This window comes from Mizuhopecten yessoensis, unplaced genomic scaffold, assembly GCF_002113885.1.
Source record: "Mizuhopecten yessoensis strain PY_sf001 unplaced genomic scaffold, ASM211388v2 scaffold10087, whole genome shotgun sequence".
NCBI classification, from domain to species: domain Eukaryota; kingdom Metazoa; phylum Mollusca; class Bivalvia; order Pectinida; family Pectinidae; genus Mizuhopecten; species Mizuhopecten yessoensis.
Window position 1 is genome coordinate 40,108 of NW_018408372.1, and position 16,889 is coordinate 56,996.

Sequence of the window (16,889 nt, forward strand, 5' to 3'; positions counted from 1 at the left end):
TAGGATGACCATGGCCGCTATCAGGGGTAGCCAATTACCTCAGCGGGGGTGCACCATCCCCCATCGGTACTTCAATTTTCGCCCCTGGACCCCACGCCTTACATCGCCTGTACTGAATCTTGTCAGCTCGAGTTTCCTCTGGCCTTAACATCAGACTCACCAGATAGACATCTATGTGTCAAAATGTTAGGGCCAGAGGAAACTCGGGCCAATCTGACTACAGACGTTTACGTCCCTGATCAGTCACTTATATATAGTACTGTTTCTTTGATTGTAGTTAAAAATAAACATCAGGCGGTTAAAGCAGAGGGGTAGAAAAACAATTTATTCACAGCATACACTGGTATAGTATATATGTCTCTGATTAAAGGATTTTGAAATGGGTTTGGAGGGGGGGGGGGGCTATTGTAAATGACGTCCTCTGTGTTGGAGTCCTCACGCCCAAAGGTACGAAGCTCGTCTATGTGGCTCCAGAGACGTATATATTACATAATTTACGTCTCTGGTGACCCTAAATGTAAATTGAAGAATCTCGTTGGTATCAACCGGGACTTTGTTTTTTGCTTTCTTCAATGTTTATCGTGTATGAACAATGGTAGCATAGTAAAATTAATGCTTAGAATCCTTTGACTGTAATTAACAATACAGTAAACCCTAGCTCCGACATTAACTCGGTATGGCATTTCCTGTTGTCTTCAATATTAGTGAGAGACGATAAAGAAAATGATTATTTTGTTTCGTAGACAGAGGTTTTCACAATATCAGATTCTCTTATGAAAACGTGTTTGCTTCTAAGCTCGTTGAAGGAGGCATTTTAATCCAAAATGAAATTTGTCATCCACGTCATATTGAAACAAAGTCTGATCACGGACATATAGCAATCTAATTCCGTGGTCTAACGAACGGGACCTACATTCCGATGTCTTCAAGATTCAATTTACCATACAAAATATCACATCCATACCCGAGGCACGTGTCAACGGTGGGGCTGTTGGTTTGTGTACTGGACACGTCGATTAATCCGATAGACACCAGTTTGTTCCCTTCATGGAATACAACATAACAGATATACTCTACTTTAAAACAAGTACAATCTACACACAAAATATTACATACAATAAATGATTTCCAATCCTTTCCATGACTTCCGACACAACTGCTTATCTGGTGCGGGGTCACCATTCCAGATTTCCATTCTTTTTAAACATATTTTGACTGAATGCGTTTAGTTAACCAAAATTAGTATCTACTAATATTACTCACGTTCATTGTTTTCTTCCGTTATCGAAAAATAGTATATACTAATATTCCTCACGTTCATTGTTTTCTTACGTTATCGATGTCGAATTCGAATGATACTTCGGTATACTTAGAGACATATAAAATATATACGTCTCTAATATTCTCTATTTCTTTTTCTATACCTCAGCGGATTTAATAATTATTATCATATTATGATTTTATTATTATTTTCATTTTATTCCCGACAAGTGATTAACCAGAAGTGCATCACGTGTCCACCGCTAAAAACCGATATTGACTTGGAGCGTATGATTTTTGTTAAAGAACTGGGTGTTTCTAAAAATAGAATTATGACGTGTCTCCAAACGAACGCACTGCGTCCTCCGTTAATATATATCTGTTTTCAAGTCGATAAATCCAGGTGTCGACCACAACCAAAGGCTATAATTAAATAGTATCTAATGTAGGTTTCCTTTACCATAAAAAATGAAATTAAGGCTTAGAGTCTGTAATAACTCAAAGAAAAGTATGCGATATCTTTATGGTATGAAAAAACAAGAGGCCCATGGGCCTTAACGGTCACCTGATATTTTTATACAGAGAGTTGATTTTGCTTTTAACATGAACAGAAATATTATTCAAAGTGACAAAAACAATAAAACCACCTTATTCAATATTTAGCATACATATTTAAGACTAAAACGTATTTGAAACTAGCACTTCTGATTCTAAACAAGGAAAATGAAGAAAGTTTAGCACACTCCTTTGGGCCCCACCTTACAGCCCATGGGGGTGGGGCTGGCTCAAAATTTTCAAAGTATCTGTAAGGCCTTCGGCGTGTTCAATTAAGACACACAAGTCCTCCGTTGTTCGAGAATGTTTTATTTGTCATTCATGTCTCTCGGAAGAGAGAGCCTGTAAAATATATATTTACACAATAGTCACTTCTATTGATAATCTGTAATAACGTACAAAGATGGTTATCAATTGTTCATTATGAACTTAATAAATGGATATATATTATATATATTATGCAAGAGTTTATAGTTAGTCTGTCTTACCAGGGCCTCGTCCGGTTGGTAAGTCCTTGGCAGATTATTGCTTCATCTAGCATGATCTGCTGTTCAGCTCGGAGTGACTGGGCAAGGGTTTGTGCTGTGTGAGGCAAAGTGGTTGCGCATGCGTCGTTCATATAGAACGACCTGCATGCACAACCTCAGGTATACGTTCTTTCACTCAGGTGTGACATAACATGCTCACATACATGTGGCAAAGCCCATGTACTGGGTGACCGTAGGTATAAATATACACCCAGTCTACATATCATACTGTCAACTCAAGGTTATAATTCCAATTAAGTTATTAACTTGTAATATTCAAAGTATCATTTGCCATTATAAACCATAATACACCCCACCCCCCGTCCCACCCTCCTTCCCCACGGGGTAAACGTGAGACCCTAGGGTCATAAACCTTAAGACCCTTCCATCTATGAAGAGTGTTTGATTCTACCATATCTGGGTCTTTGAGAAAAAGATTTTTGAAATTTCAGTCAATTCAACCATCAGCCCCAGGGGGTCAGTCAGGGTTGATATGTGCATACCATCAAACAGCTATCCAATACTGATAATGCTGACCCAAATTGAATAACTTCCAATGGAAATTAAACAAATGTTGGTTCAAAATGTGATTTCCCTTTATAAACTATAACAAAGTTTACCCCCTCCCCAGGGGTAAACGTGAGACCCCAGGGTCATGAAATTCACAATTTTGGTAAAGCACCTTAAGACCCTTCCATCTCTGAAGAGTAATTGATTCTACCATATCTTGGTATTGAGAAGAAGATTTTTGAAATTTTGGTCAATTTGACCCTTTTTGGCCCCGGCCCGCAGGCCCCTGGGGGCTTGGGACTAAACCGGCCACTTTTTTTGTTGACCATTGACCATGGAAGGTTCCTGCAAAATTTCATTGAAATTGGTCCTGGGGTTTTGGAGGAAAAGTCAAAAATGTAAATTGTTTACGAAACTACGACGGACGAGAACGGACAAAAGGGGATCGCAATAGGTCACTTGAGACTTTGGCTCAGGTGACCTAAAAATTAGAAAGATTACATATTTGTAAGGAAAGGACCTGTTACAGGAACAAAATAATTTTGCCCACAAAGCAATTTAACCGTTACTGGGTTATATTTGTAGCTCCCTAAGACACGACCCATGAGATATTTTTAAAAAATTAATAAGGTCCCAAGTGCAAAAGTAAATCACACATAATGGAGTAAAAAACAAAGACAAGTTATGTATTGAATAAAGCCGTGCCGTGGACATTCAATGATATTATTTCCTTCATGTTAGTTGAATTTGTCTGTTGATTTCACTCTAGTTTAAGTGTTTGTAGAAAGCGGCACCCGTTGGCAATACTGTTATTGTTAAGATGCTGTTAGATAAAGGAGCAGATCAGAGGGAGATGGGCTTTTTCATTCCTTCATGTCCGGGTTTATGTTTTCTTGTCTTCAGGGACGTAGACGTTTATTTAGCTTCTTATCAATGCATAATACCGTGTTTGTTAGATAAAGTAAATTAAAGCAAAGCAGTTATAGAAAATGTTCAGTTAAAATACCGCAATAAATTAATATGTACCTGTTCTTTATTACATACATTTTAACGTAACAATAATACTTTTATCTTCTGATACAACACACATTAAAACCATAGGAATTTGCAATAACACGAAACATGAAACAATTTATGTTGCTTTTGTCAAATAAAGAAATTCTGTATCGACAACAACAGTAATGCATTGTATATATTGTTTTAAATCGTAACTGCTATTATGGTTAACGTGGTTTAATACATGACTTCATAGCTTTCCCCTCTTAACTAATCATGTTCCAACCTGATCAAATTACGTTCATATGATACCTTACTACAACAGAAACGATCCAATTCATTTCATATGTGTTTCAGCTATGAAACGCACGACATTTAAGCATGAACAGAAATGATGATAGTCTAAGCTGTGATAATGAATGGCCATCTTAACATATTTATTAGCAGCCAACAATGTTTGCTTCGCAAAAACACTTTGAATGTTTTTTTTGCTCGGGAATGAACAATTCACAAAAATTAACTGGAATTTTAATCATGTTAATCACAAACCAATGCTGTTGACACGATATAAATTTGCATTTGTCTATATCTATTTGTCCTTTAATGTAAATTAAACTATTAAACCAATTTGTTAGATTATAAATAAATCATGTTAAATTGAAACAATTATCTTTACCATTATCTTCTATAAACTTTCATTTTGTATACTATTGTATAGTATCCAGTAAAGCCTTGTGGACTGCCGTATCTCATTAACATACTGATATTGTTAACATATTGATGAAATTATTTCGGTTCTATATACAAATACATATTTTTTCCCTTTTTTCCCCCCAGCAGATTTAATTCAAACAGTATTAAAAATTATAGTTTCAAACAAAACAATAAAAAACAAAACCATAACAGAATAAAAAACAATTCTGTATTCCATATATATAAATGTCACATTGCTACGTTCATATTCTACTGCAGACATTTTTAGTTATAAACGGAATAATCAGGCTTTGTTGCAATCTTGTGTCACATCAAATTAACACTATCTTCATGTACAGTTTCATGTTTTGTTCCAAGATGGTATTTTAATTACGATATAATGCAACAATCATTTGTTCATCTTTTCATGTAGACATGCATCGAAACCTACGTAAATGCCACGCTTTGCTTGCAGTTTTGTGTAACATTGAACAACATATGTTGTTCCAGCTTAATATAGAAAATGTAATTTGACAAAAGCACCGACATCTATTTCACTATATGTTATAGTTTGAACTTCCGTGTAATGTATAAATGCGGATATATTTTTTTTTTTAAACGTGATCAAACATCACATTAGCTGATTTTAATCAAGCCCCTTAACGTTATCTTTCATCCCTTGCAAAACCAAAAGAACCTCCTTTTTCTTTCTCTTCGATTTACCGGACGGCCTCTGATAGTCTTTTGCATGTTGTTTCTGATCTGGATTTTCGAGAGTCAGGTATAATACTTTGACAGCAGCAAAGGCGAGTGGTCATATCGACTTTGGTAAATGTATGATTTCAAGTCATGTTTTGTTCCAAGATGGTATTTTAATTACGATATAATGCAATAATCATTTGCTCATCTTTTCTTGTAGACATGCATCGAAACCTACGTAAATGCCACGCTTTGCTTGCAGTTTTGTGTAACATTGAACAACATATGTTGTTCCAGCTTAATATAGAAAATGTAATTTGACAAAAGCACCGACATCTATTTCACTATATGTTATAGTTTGAACTTCCGTGTAATGTATAAATGCGGATATATTTTTTTTTTTAAACGTGATCAAACATCACATTAGCTGATTTTAATCAAGCCCCTTAACGTTATCTTTCATCCCTTGCAAAACCAAAAGAACCTCCTTTTTCTTTCTCTTCGATTTACCGGACGGCCTCTGATAGTCTTTTGCATGTTGTTTCTGATCTGGATTTTCGAGAGTCAGGTATAATACTTTGACAGCAGCAAAGGCGAGTGGTCATATCGACTTTGGTAAATGTATGATTTCAAGTCATGTTTTGTTCCAAGATGGTATTTTAATTACGATATAATGCAATAATCATTTGCTCATCTTTTCTTGTAGACATGCATCGAAACCTACGTAAATGCCACGCTTTGCTTGCAGTTTTGTGTAACATTGAACAACATATGTTGTTCCAGCTTAATATAGAAAATGTAATTTGACAAAAGCACCGACATCTATTTCACTATATGTTATAGTTTGAACTTCCGTGTAATGTATAAATGCGGATATATTTTTTTTTTTAAACGTGATCAAACATCACATTAGCTGATTTTAATCAAGCCCCTTAACGTTATCTTTCATCCCTTGCAAAACCAAAAGAACCTCCTTTTTCTTTCTCTTCGATTTACCGGACGGCCTCTGATAGTCTTTTGCATGTTGTTTCTGATCTGGATTTTCGAGAGTCAGGTATAATACTTTGACAGCAGCAAAGGCGAGTGGTCATATCGACTTTGGTAAATGTATGATTTCAAGTCATGTTTTGTTCCAAGATGGTATTTTAATTACGATATAATGCAATAATCATTTGCTCATCTTTTCTTGTAGACATGCATCGAAACCTACGTAAATGCCACGCTTTGCTTGCAGTTTTGTGTAACATTGAACAACATATGTTGTTCCAGCTTAATATAGAAAATGTAATTTGACAAAAGCACCGACATCTATTTCACTATATGTTATAGTTTGAACTTCCGTGTAATGTATAAATGCGGATATATTTTTTTTTTTAAACGTGATCAAACATCACATTAGCTGATTTTAATCAAGCCCCTTAACGTTATCTTTCATCCCTTGCAAAACCAAAAGAACCTCCTTTTTCTTTCTCTTCGATTTACCGGACGGCCTCTGATAGTCTTTTGCATGTTGTTTCTGATCTGGATTTTCGAGAGTCAGGTATAATACTTTGACAGCAGCAAAGGCGAGTGGTCATATCGACTTTGGTAAATGTATGATTTCAAGTCATGTTTTGTTCCAAGATGGTATTTTAATTACGATATAATGCAATAATCATTTGCTCATCTTTTCTTGTAGACATGCATCGAAACCTACGTAAATGCCACGCTTTGCTTGCAGTTTTGTGTAACATTGAACAACATATGTTGTTCCAGCTTAATATAGAAAATGTAATTTGACAAAAGCACCGACATCTATTTCACTATATGTTATAGTTTGAACTTCCGTGTAATGTATAAATGCGGATATATTTTTTTTTTTAAACGTGATCAAACATCACATTAGCTGATTTTAATCAAGCCCCTTAACGTTATCTTTCATCCCTTGCAAAACCAAAAGAACCTCCTTTTTCTTTCTCTTCGATTTACCGGACGGCCTCTGATAGTCTTTTGCATGTTGTTTCTGATCTGGATTTTCGAGAGTCAGGTATAATACTTTGACAGCAGCAAAGGCGAGTGGTCATATCGACTTTGGTAAATGTATGATTTCAAGTCATGTTTTGTTCCAAGATGGTATTTTAATTACGATATAATGCAATAATCATTTGCTCATCTTTTCTTGTAGACATGCATCGAAACCTACGTAAATGCCACGCTTTGCTTGCAGTTTTGTGTAACATTGAACAACATATGTTGTTCCAGCTTAATATAGAAAATGTAATTTGACAAAAGCACCGACATCTATTTCACTATATGTTATAGTTTGAACTTCCGTGTAATGTATAAATGCGGATATATTTTTTTTTTTAAACGTGATCAAACATCACATTAGCTGATTTTAATCAAGCCCCTTAACGTTATCTTTCATCCCTTGCAAAACCAAAAGAACCTCCTTTTTCTTTCTCTTCGATTTACCGGACGGCCTCTGATAGTCTTTTGCATGTTGTTTCTGATCTGGATTTTCGAGAGTCAGGTATAATACTTTGACAGCAGCAAAGGCGAGTGGTCATATCGACTTTGGTAAATGTATGATTTCAAGTCATGTTTTGTTCCAAGATGGTATTTTAATTACGATATAATGCAATAATCATTTGCTCATCTTTTCTTGTAGACATGCATCGAAACCTACGTAAATGCCACGCTTTGCTTGCAGTTTTGTGTAACATTGAACAACATATGTTGTTCCAGCTTAATATAGAAAATGTAATTTGACAAAAGCACCGACATCTATTTCACTATATGTTATAGTTTGAACTTCCGTGTAATGTATAAATGCGGATATATTTTTTTTTTTAAACGTGATCAAACATCACATTAGCTGATTTTAATCAAGCCCCTTAACGTTATCTTTCATCCCTTGCAAAACCAAAAGAACCTCCTTTTTCTTTCTCTTCGATTTACCGGACGGCCTCTGATAGTCTTTTGCATGTTGTTTCTGATCTGGATTTTCGAGAGTCAGGTATAATACTTTGACAGCAGCAAAGGCGAGTGGTCATATCGACTTTGGTAAATGTATGATTTCAAGTCATGTTTTGTTCCAAGATGGTATTTTAATTACGATATAATGCAATAATCATTTGCTCATCTTTTCTTGTAGACATGCATCGAAACCTACGTAAATGCCACGCTTTGCTTGCAGTTTTGTGTAACATTGAACAACATATGTTGTTCCAGCTTAATATAGAAAATGTAATTTGACAAAAGCACCGACATCTATTTCACTATATGTTATAGTTTGAACTTCCGTGTAATGTATAAATGCGGATATATTTTTTTTTTTAAACGTGATCAAACATCACATTAGCTGATTTTAATCAAGCCCCTTAACGTTATCTTTCATCCCTTGCAAAACCAAAAGAACCTCCTTTTTCTTTCTCTTCGATTTACCGGACGGCCTCTGATAGTCTTTTGCATGTTGTTTCTGATCTGGATTTTCGAGAGTCAGGTATAATACTTTGACAGCAGCAAAGGCGAGTGGTCATATCGACTTTGGTAAATGTATGATTTCAAGTCATGTTTTGTTCCAAGATGGTATTTTAATTACGATATAATGCAATAATCATTTGCTCATCTTTTCTTGTAGACATGCATCGAAACCTACGTAAATGCCACGCTTTGCTTGCAGTTTTGTGTAACATTGAACAACATATGTTGTTCCAGCTTAATATAGAAAATGTAATTTGACAAAAGCACCGACATCTATTTCACTATATGTTATAGTTTGAACTTCCGTGTAATGTATAAATGCGGATATATTTTTTTTTTTAAACGTGATCAAACATCACATTAGCTGATTTTAATCAAGCCCCTTAACGNTTAAAATGTGCGTTAATCTTTGTTTTCCAGTCTAAAACATGTCTTTTATGTATATCAAGTTAATAAACCAGTGATTGTTAATACATAAATCAGGTCTATTAAGAACAACGAAAACATGTCACAATTACTGTATTTTCCTAAAAGATGTTTTTGACATGTAGTGATAACATAATCCTTGTTAACTTTCATTTTGTTTATTGATATGATGTTTATTTTAATCCAGACTGGAGCACTATCCGATGCAGCTCGTGGAGGACATACCGACATTGTTAAAATATTGTTGGACAAAGGAGCTGATAGGAATATGGTTTGTTTTTCAATATATTGATAATTGAGTTCTCACATTTGCTCTTAAGTACGTAAAATGATTGAAAGTAGTCATTATTTGTAATCTTTATACCAGAATATGACAGGTGTAGAGAGAAGAAATATAACGTCATGACATAAACAATAATGGCCAGCAGATATAAGCAACGCTGTTATAGAAATAAAACAAAAACAAAACAGAGGGGTAAAATACAACAGAACGACAATGAACTGAAACACCGTTCGTTATTTTAAACTTTACAAATCTACAATTTAACAATTTTGTTCAATTGAGAATACTAACTTTTATGATCGAGAATTACAAACTGCGGATATCAATATTTTTTTCAAACGTGATCAAACTTCACATTAGCTGATTGTGATCAAGTCCCTTAAAGGTATTTTTCATCCCTTGCCACACTAGAAAAAAAAAACTCCTTTTTCTTTCTCTTCGATTTACCGGACGGACTCTGATAGTCTTTTGCATTTTGTTTCTGATCTTGATTTTCGTGAGACAAGTATAATCCTTTGACAGCAGCAGAGTCTAGTGGTCATATCGGCTTTGGTAAATGTATGAACTCAAGATATAAAAGCGTTAGTAAAAGATTCAATGTTCTTTACCGTCGTGAACTATATGTCCATGAAGAAATTTAGAGCCGGAGGAAACATTTATATCTGGACAGAATTAATGTTTATTCTGATTAATGTTTTTATTTAAGTTTAACAATAATACAAAATATTAGTTTTAAAAATCATTTAAAGTCACTACCATATCGAAATGAAAACACCGTATATAACATGTATTCCAAACATTATAACGCATCAATCGTACGTTGTATGTTACATTCATATGCAGACATGAACTAAAACAAACTACAATACACGCTTTGATTTTGCANTCAAACGTGATCAAACTTCACATTAGCTGATTGTGATCAAGTCCCTTAAAGGTATTTTTCATCCCTTGCCACACTAGAAAAAAAAACTCCTTTTTCTTTCTCTTCGATTTACCGGACGGACTCTGATAGTCTTTTGCATTTTGTTTCTGATCTTGATTTTCGTGAGACAAGTATAATCCTTTGACAGCAGCAGAGTCTAGTGGTCATATCGGCTTTGGTAAATGTATGAACTCAAGATATAAAAGCGTTAGTAAAAGATTCAATGTTCTTTACCGTCGTGAACTATATGTCCATGAAGAAATTTAGAGCCGGAGGAAACATTTATATCTGGACAGAATTAATGTTTATTCTGATTAATGTTTTTATTTAAGTTTAACAATAATACAAAATATTAGTTTTAAAAATCATTTAAAGTCACTACCATATCGAAATGAAAACACTGTATATAAAATGTATTCCAAACATTATAACGCATCAATCATACGTTGTATGTTACATTCATATGCAGATATGAACTAAAACAAACTACAATACACGCTTTGATTTTGCATTCCCGTGTAACATATTAACAAAATATCTAATTCTATCTACAAAACAAAATCCATTTTAAAGAAAAAATTACGCATTATGCCGACTAATTCAAAATAGCATATGGTATTTTGTTTTAATATCAAAGTTATGAAATTTAATATCAGCTGATTTGATCAAATCTTCAAGCCCCTCATTCGATGAGTTAAAACACACGGACAAACGTATTTAATTTGATATCGAAGTTTTGCTTCCCACACAAACAATGTACGTATTTAACGTGTCGCAACGTTTCAAGACAGACTGGTCCCTTTGTCAAGCTTTTACTGGGTGAATATTATATGTTTATTGTTTGTGTAGGAGGTAAAACTTTGATATCACATATTTCTAGTGTGATGAATCTTATAGAACATATTTGTTTTCCTTTTTGTTTTGAAATAATATATTTTGCAAATCGTCTTATTGCATAAAGCATGTAATAAATGATAAAATGTTGAAAAGTTATTTGAAAGACGTCAATCAAGACAAATACATTAGTTGTCTATAATGCCTGCATCATAGGCACACAGCATATATACGTTTGAAATCGTGTATTGAAACATTGTTTTTGATTGAATATTAATAATCACGGGTCATTTGAACATACATTTCTAATGAATACAGAACATTGACTATTACAAAGCGATGTAGTTAACAGAATATTGATTTTATCAAATGTGCGTTAATCTTTGTTTTCTAGTCTAAAACATGTCTTTTATGTATATCAAGTTAATAAACCAGTGATTGTTAATACATAAATCAGGTCTATTAAGAACAACGAAAACATGTCACAATTACTGTATTTTCCTAAAAGATGTTTTTGACATGTAGTGATAACATAATCCTTGTTAACTTTCATTTTGTTTATTGATATGATGTTTATTTTTATCCAGACTGGAGCACTATCCGATGCAGCACGTGGAGGACATACCGACATTGTTAAAATATTGTTGGACAAAGGAGCTGATAGGAATATGGTTGGTTTTTCAATATATTGATAATTGAGTTCCCACATTTGCTCTTAAGTACGTAAAATGATTGAAAGTAGTCATTATTTGTAATCTTTATACCAGAATATGACAGGTGTAGAGAGAAGAAATATAACGTCATGACATAAACAATAATGGCCAGCAGATATAAGCAACGCTGTTATAGAAATAAAACAAAAACAAAACAGAGGGGTAAAATACAACAGAACGACAATGAACTGAAACACCGTTCGTTATTTTAAACTTTACAAATCTACAATTTAACAATTTTGTTCAATTGAGAATACTAACTTTTATGATCGAGAATTACAAACTGCGGATATCAATATTTTTTTCAAACGTGATCAAACTTCACATTAGCTGATTGTGATCAAGTCCCTTAAAGGTATTTTTCATCCCTTGCCACACTAGAAAAAAAAACTCCTTTTTCTTTCTCTTCGATTTACCGGACGGACTCTGATAGTCTTTTGCATTTTGTTTCTGATCTTGATTTTCGTGAGACAAGTATAATCCTTTGACAGCAGCAGAGTCTAGTGGTCATATCGGCTTTGGTAAATGTATGAACTCAAGATATAAAAGCGTTAGTAAAAGATTCAATGTTCTTTACCGTCGTGAACTATATGTCCATGAAGAAATTTAGAGCCGGAGGAAACATTTATATCTGGACAGAATTAATGTTTATTCTGATTAATGTTTTTATTTAAGTTTAACAATAATACAAAATATTAGTTTTAAAAATCATTTAAAGTCACTACCATATCGAAATGAAAACACTGTATATAAAATGTATTCCAAACATTATAACGCATCAATCATACGTTGTATGTTACATTCATATGCAGATATGAACTAAAACAAACTACAATACACGCTTTGATTTTGCATTCCCGTGTAACATATTAACAAAATATCTAATTCTATCTACAAAACAAAATCCATTTTAAAGAAAAAATTACGCATTATGCCGACTANACTGGGTGAATTTTATGTGTTCATTGTTTGTGTAGGAATTAAAACTTTGATATCACATATTTCTAGCGTGATGAATCTTATAGAACATATTTGTTTTCCGTTTTGTTTTGAAATTATATTTTGCAAATCGTCTTATTGCATAAAGCAAGGTATAAATGATAAAATGTTGAAAAGTTATATGAAAGTCGTCAATCAAGACAAATAAATTAGTTGTCTATAATGTCTGCATCATAGGCACACAGCATATATACGTTTGAAATCGTGTATTGAAACTTTGTTTTGGATTGGATATTAATAATCACGGGTCATTTGAACATACATTTCTAATGAATACAGAACATTGATTATTACAAAGCGATGTAGTTGACAGAAAATTTACAAAATCAAATATGCATTAATCTATGTTTTCTAGTCTAAAAAATGTCATTTGTGTATTAATGTATCAAGCTAATAAACCAATAATTGTTCATCAATAAATCAAGTCAATTTAGAACAACGAAATCAATTTCACATTTACTTAATTTCCTAAAATATGTTTTTGACCTGTACTGATAACATAATCCTTGTTAACTCTCATTTTGTTTATTGATATGATGTTTATTTTTATCCAGTCTGGTGCATTGTCGGATGCAGCACGTGAAGGCTATACGGACATGGCTAAGATATTGTTGGATAAAGGAGCTGATCCGAATAAGGTGTGTTTTTTCAATATATTGATATCTGGGTTCCAACATTTGCTCTTAAAACCGTAAAATGATTGAAAGTAGTCAATATTTGTAATCTTTATACCAGAATATGACAGGTGTAGAGAGAAGAAATATAACGTCATGATATACACAATAATGGTCAGCAGATATAAGCAACGCAGTAATAGAAAATAAAACAAAAATAAAACAGAGGGGTTAAAAAATCCGAAAAAACGACAACGAACTGAAACATCGTTCGTTATTTTAAACATTAAAAAACTCCAATTGAACAATTATTCAAATGTAGATATTAACTGTTATGGTCGAGAATTACAAACTTTATTCTGAAATTTCGTGCAACGCATAACTGCAGATAAATATATATTTTCAAACGTGATCAAACTTCACATTAGCTGGTTTTGATCAAGTCCCTTAACATTATCTTTCATCCTTTGCTACACTAGAAAAAAACTCCCTTTTCTTTCTCTTCCATTAAACGGACGGACCCTGATAGTCTTTTGCATTTTGTTTCTGATATTGATTCTCGTGAGTCAAGTATAATACTTTGACAGCATTAGACTTTAGTGGTCATATCGGCTTTGGTAAATGTATAAATTCAAGTTATAAATGGGTTTGTAAATAATTCAATGTTCTTTACCGCATATCGAAATAAAAACACCGTATATAACATGTATTCCAAACATTTTAACGCGTCAATCATACGTTGTATGTTACATTCAAAAGCAGACATGAACTAAAACAAACTACAATACACGCTTTGATTTTGCATTCCCGTGTAACATATTAACAAAATATCTTATTCTATCTACAAAACAAATCCATTTTAAAGAAAAAATTACGAATTATGGCGACTAATTCAAAATAGCATATGGTATTTTGTTTTAATATCAAAGTCATATCGGCTTTGGTAAATGTATAAATTCAAGTTATAAATGGGTTTGTAAATAATTCAATGTTCTTTACCGTTGTGAACTGAATTTCCATGAAGAAGACTAAAGTAACAGGACACATTTATATCTTGACATAATTAATGTTTATTCTGATTTTTTTCTACGTTTAATGATTTAAACATATTTTATTATCGAAACAGACAAATGGACGAGAGAGTTCTAACAACTTACAAGCTCTTCTGAATTAATACAGCATATGAATTACATTTAACATGTGACGTACTATGTACACAGAGATTAATTCACAAAATAATGTTAAAGTAGATGTATTTCTACGTTAAATAATAATACAAAACATTAGTTTTAATAATCATTTAAAATCACCGCCATATCGAAATGAAAAATAACATTTATTCCAAACATTATAACGCAACAATCATACGTTGTATGTTATATTCATTAGCAGATATCAACTAAAACAAACAACAATACACGCTTTGATTTTGCAATCCCGTTATATTAGATACATATTATTACATTAGATAATATTAACAAAATATCTAATCCTATTTTACAAAACAAATCCATTTTTAAAACAAAAATAACGCATTATACCACCTATTTCAAAATAACATACGGTATTTTTTTTTATATCAAAGTTACAAAATTTTATATATGATGATTTGATCAAATCTTCAAGCGCCTCCTTTGATGCATTAGAACACACGGAAAATCATATTAATTTGATATCGAAAAATTGCTTCCCACACAAACAATGATATCACATATTTCTTATGTGATGAATCTGATTGAACATATTTATTTTCTATCTATTAATATTTTATTTTACAGACCGTCTTATTGCGTCAAGCATGAAATACATCATAAATGTTGAAAAGTTATTTGAAAGACGGCAATCACAAATAAATCGAAAAATAGTTTTTTTCTGGTATGGCAAGGGATGAAAGTAGGGGTAAAGGGATGGGACAACTGCCCAACCCCAACCAGCCCAACCGGCCCCTCCCAAAACCGCGGGAACACATTTCCGCCACCCCACCCCAAAACCGCGGGAACACACTGCCACCACAAAAACGCGGGAAACCATTTCCCACCACCCCACCCCAAACCCAGAACGTACGACAAACGTTTCAGGTGGCAATTTAAAAGTCCGGTTAAGTGGATTATTACATGTCCATTTTATTTCTCTGTAACCCTTGAGGTCACAAGGTGCTCTCCCTGCCGTTTTGAAAACCGCGCCAAATAAGAAAGCGCGCTAAACATTTCCCGAACTATTTGAAGATCCAAATCAGAGTTAAGAAGATAATTAAATGCCGCTAGTCATGGTCCAAACTCTACAAAAACCACATCATACACACAAACCTATCCGTAAGGAACACTCATTTCAAAGAAACCACATACAAAAAACACAGCATACGCACAAACCTAGACGTGAAAAACAATCATTTCAAAGTAACCACATACATATCCACACAATATCCCTGTATAAACCCACTCCCGCCAGATCTAACAAATGTTACCTAAAAACCACGGGAAGTTGTACGAGATCAAAACCCAAAACGTACGGGTGTCGATTTAAATGTTCGTGTCAGAGGATTATAACTAAAAGATTTACAGAACGAAACTGGGTATGTTGAACCAGCTATTTATTTTATGAACACTATACATAAAAACCTGATTACCGAAACACCCTTGAGGTCGCCGGGTGCTTTCAATACCGTTTTGAAAACCATTCCAATTAGGAAAAGGCGCTGAACATTTCCGAAACTATTTAGAGACCCTAGTCAGAGATAAGAGGTTTATTAAATGTCTTTAGCCATGGTCCCAATTTCAATTTATTTTATCAACTATATACGACACAATAAACCCAAATACAGAGACACCGCTAAATAAACTTGATACATTTCATTAAAACACGAGACCGAAAACCATCGCCAATTTTTCCCAAGACGGAAAAAACAATAAACCGTACACCAGCACACCGACCATCAAATGTAATAAAAATGATCAATAATACCATTCGATTAAAACCCAAAACGTACAACAGCGTTTCAGGTGGCGATTTAAATGTCCGGGTAAGAGGATTATTGAATGTCAAGTTTATTTTCAACGTTTGAATTCACCCGTCTTAAATAAAAGCAATTATAACTCTTTGCTTATATCGGGACATGGATTAATTTGAAAATTACAGACAGGATAACATCGATTTATGACGGAGAGTGTGCAAAAATCCGTTTTAAGAAAGAATCGAGTGTTACTGGTAGAACATTCCGACATTCGATGTCACAGATCTTTTATTAAAATCCAATATTCTATCCAAGTACATGGTGGAAGATATCATCGTAGAAAACAACCGATTCGACTGAGCAAGAACATTATTAAACATTTTACCGCGTAGGGGAGTCAAAAGCATTCAAATAATTTTGTAACAGTTTAGTACTATTGG

The 16,889-nt window shown here is 33.5% G+C and overlaps 1 protein-coding gene across 1 annotated transcript in view; it reads left to right on the forward strand.

Annotated features, from left to right (window-relative positions):
- LOC110459491 (ankyrin repeat domain-containing protein 17-like) overlaps positions 1-16,889 on the forward strand; it is a 93,429-nt gene that overhangs the window by 17,484 nt on the left and 59,056 nt on the right. The window contains exons 5-7 of the mRNA XM_021511772.1: positions 9,319-9,402; positions 11,761-11,844; positions 13,440-13,523. Of these exons, the coding sequence (XP_021367447.1) occupies positions 9,319-9,402; positions 11,761-11,844; positions 13,440-13,523 (252 nt within the window). The remainder of the gene's footprint in view (positions 1-9,318; positions 9,403-11,760; positions 11,845-13,439; positions 13,524-16,889) is intronic.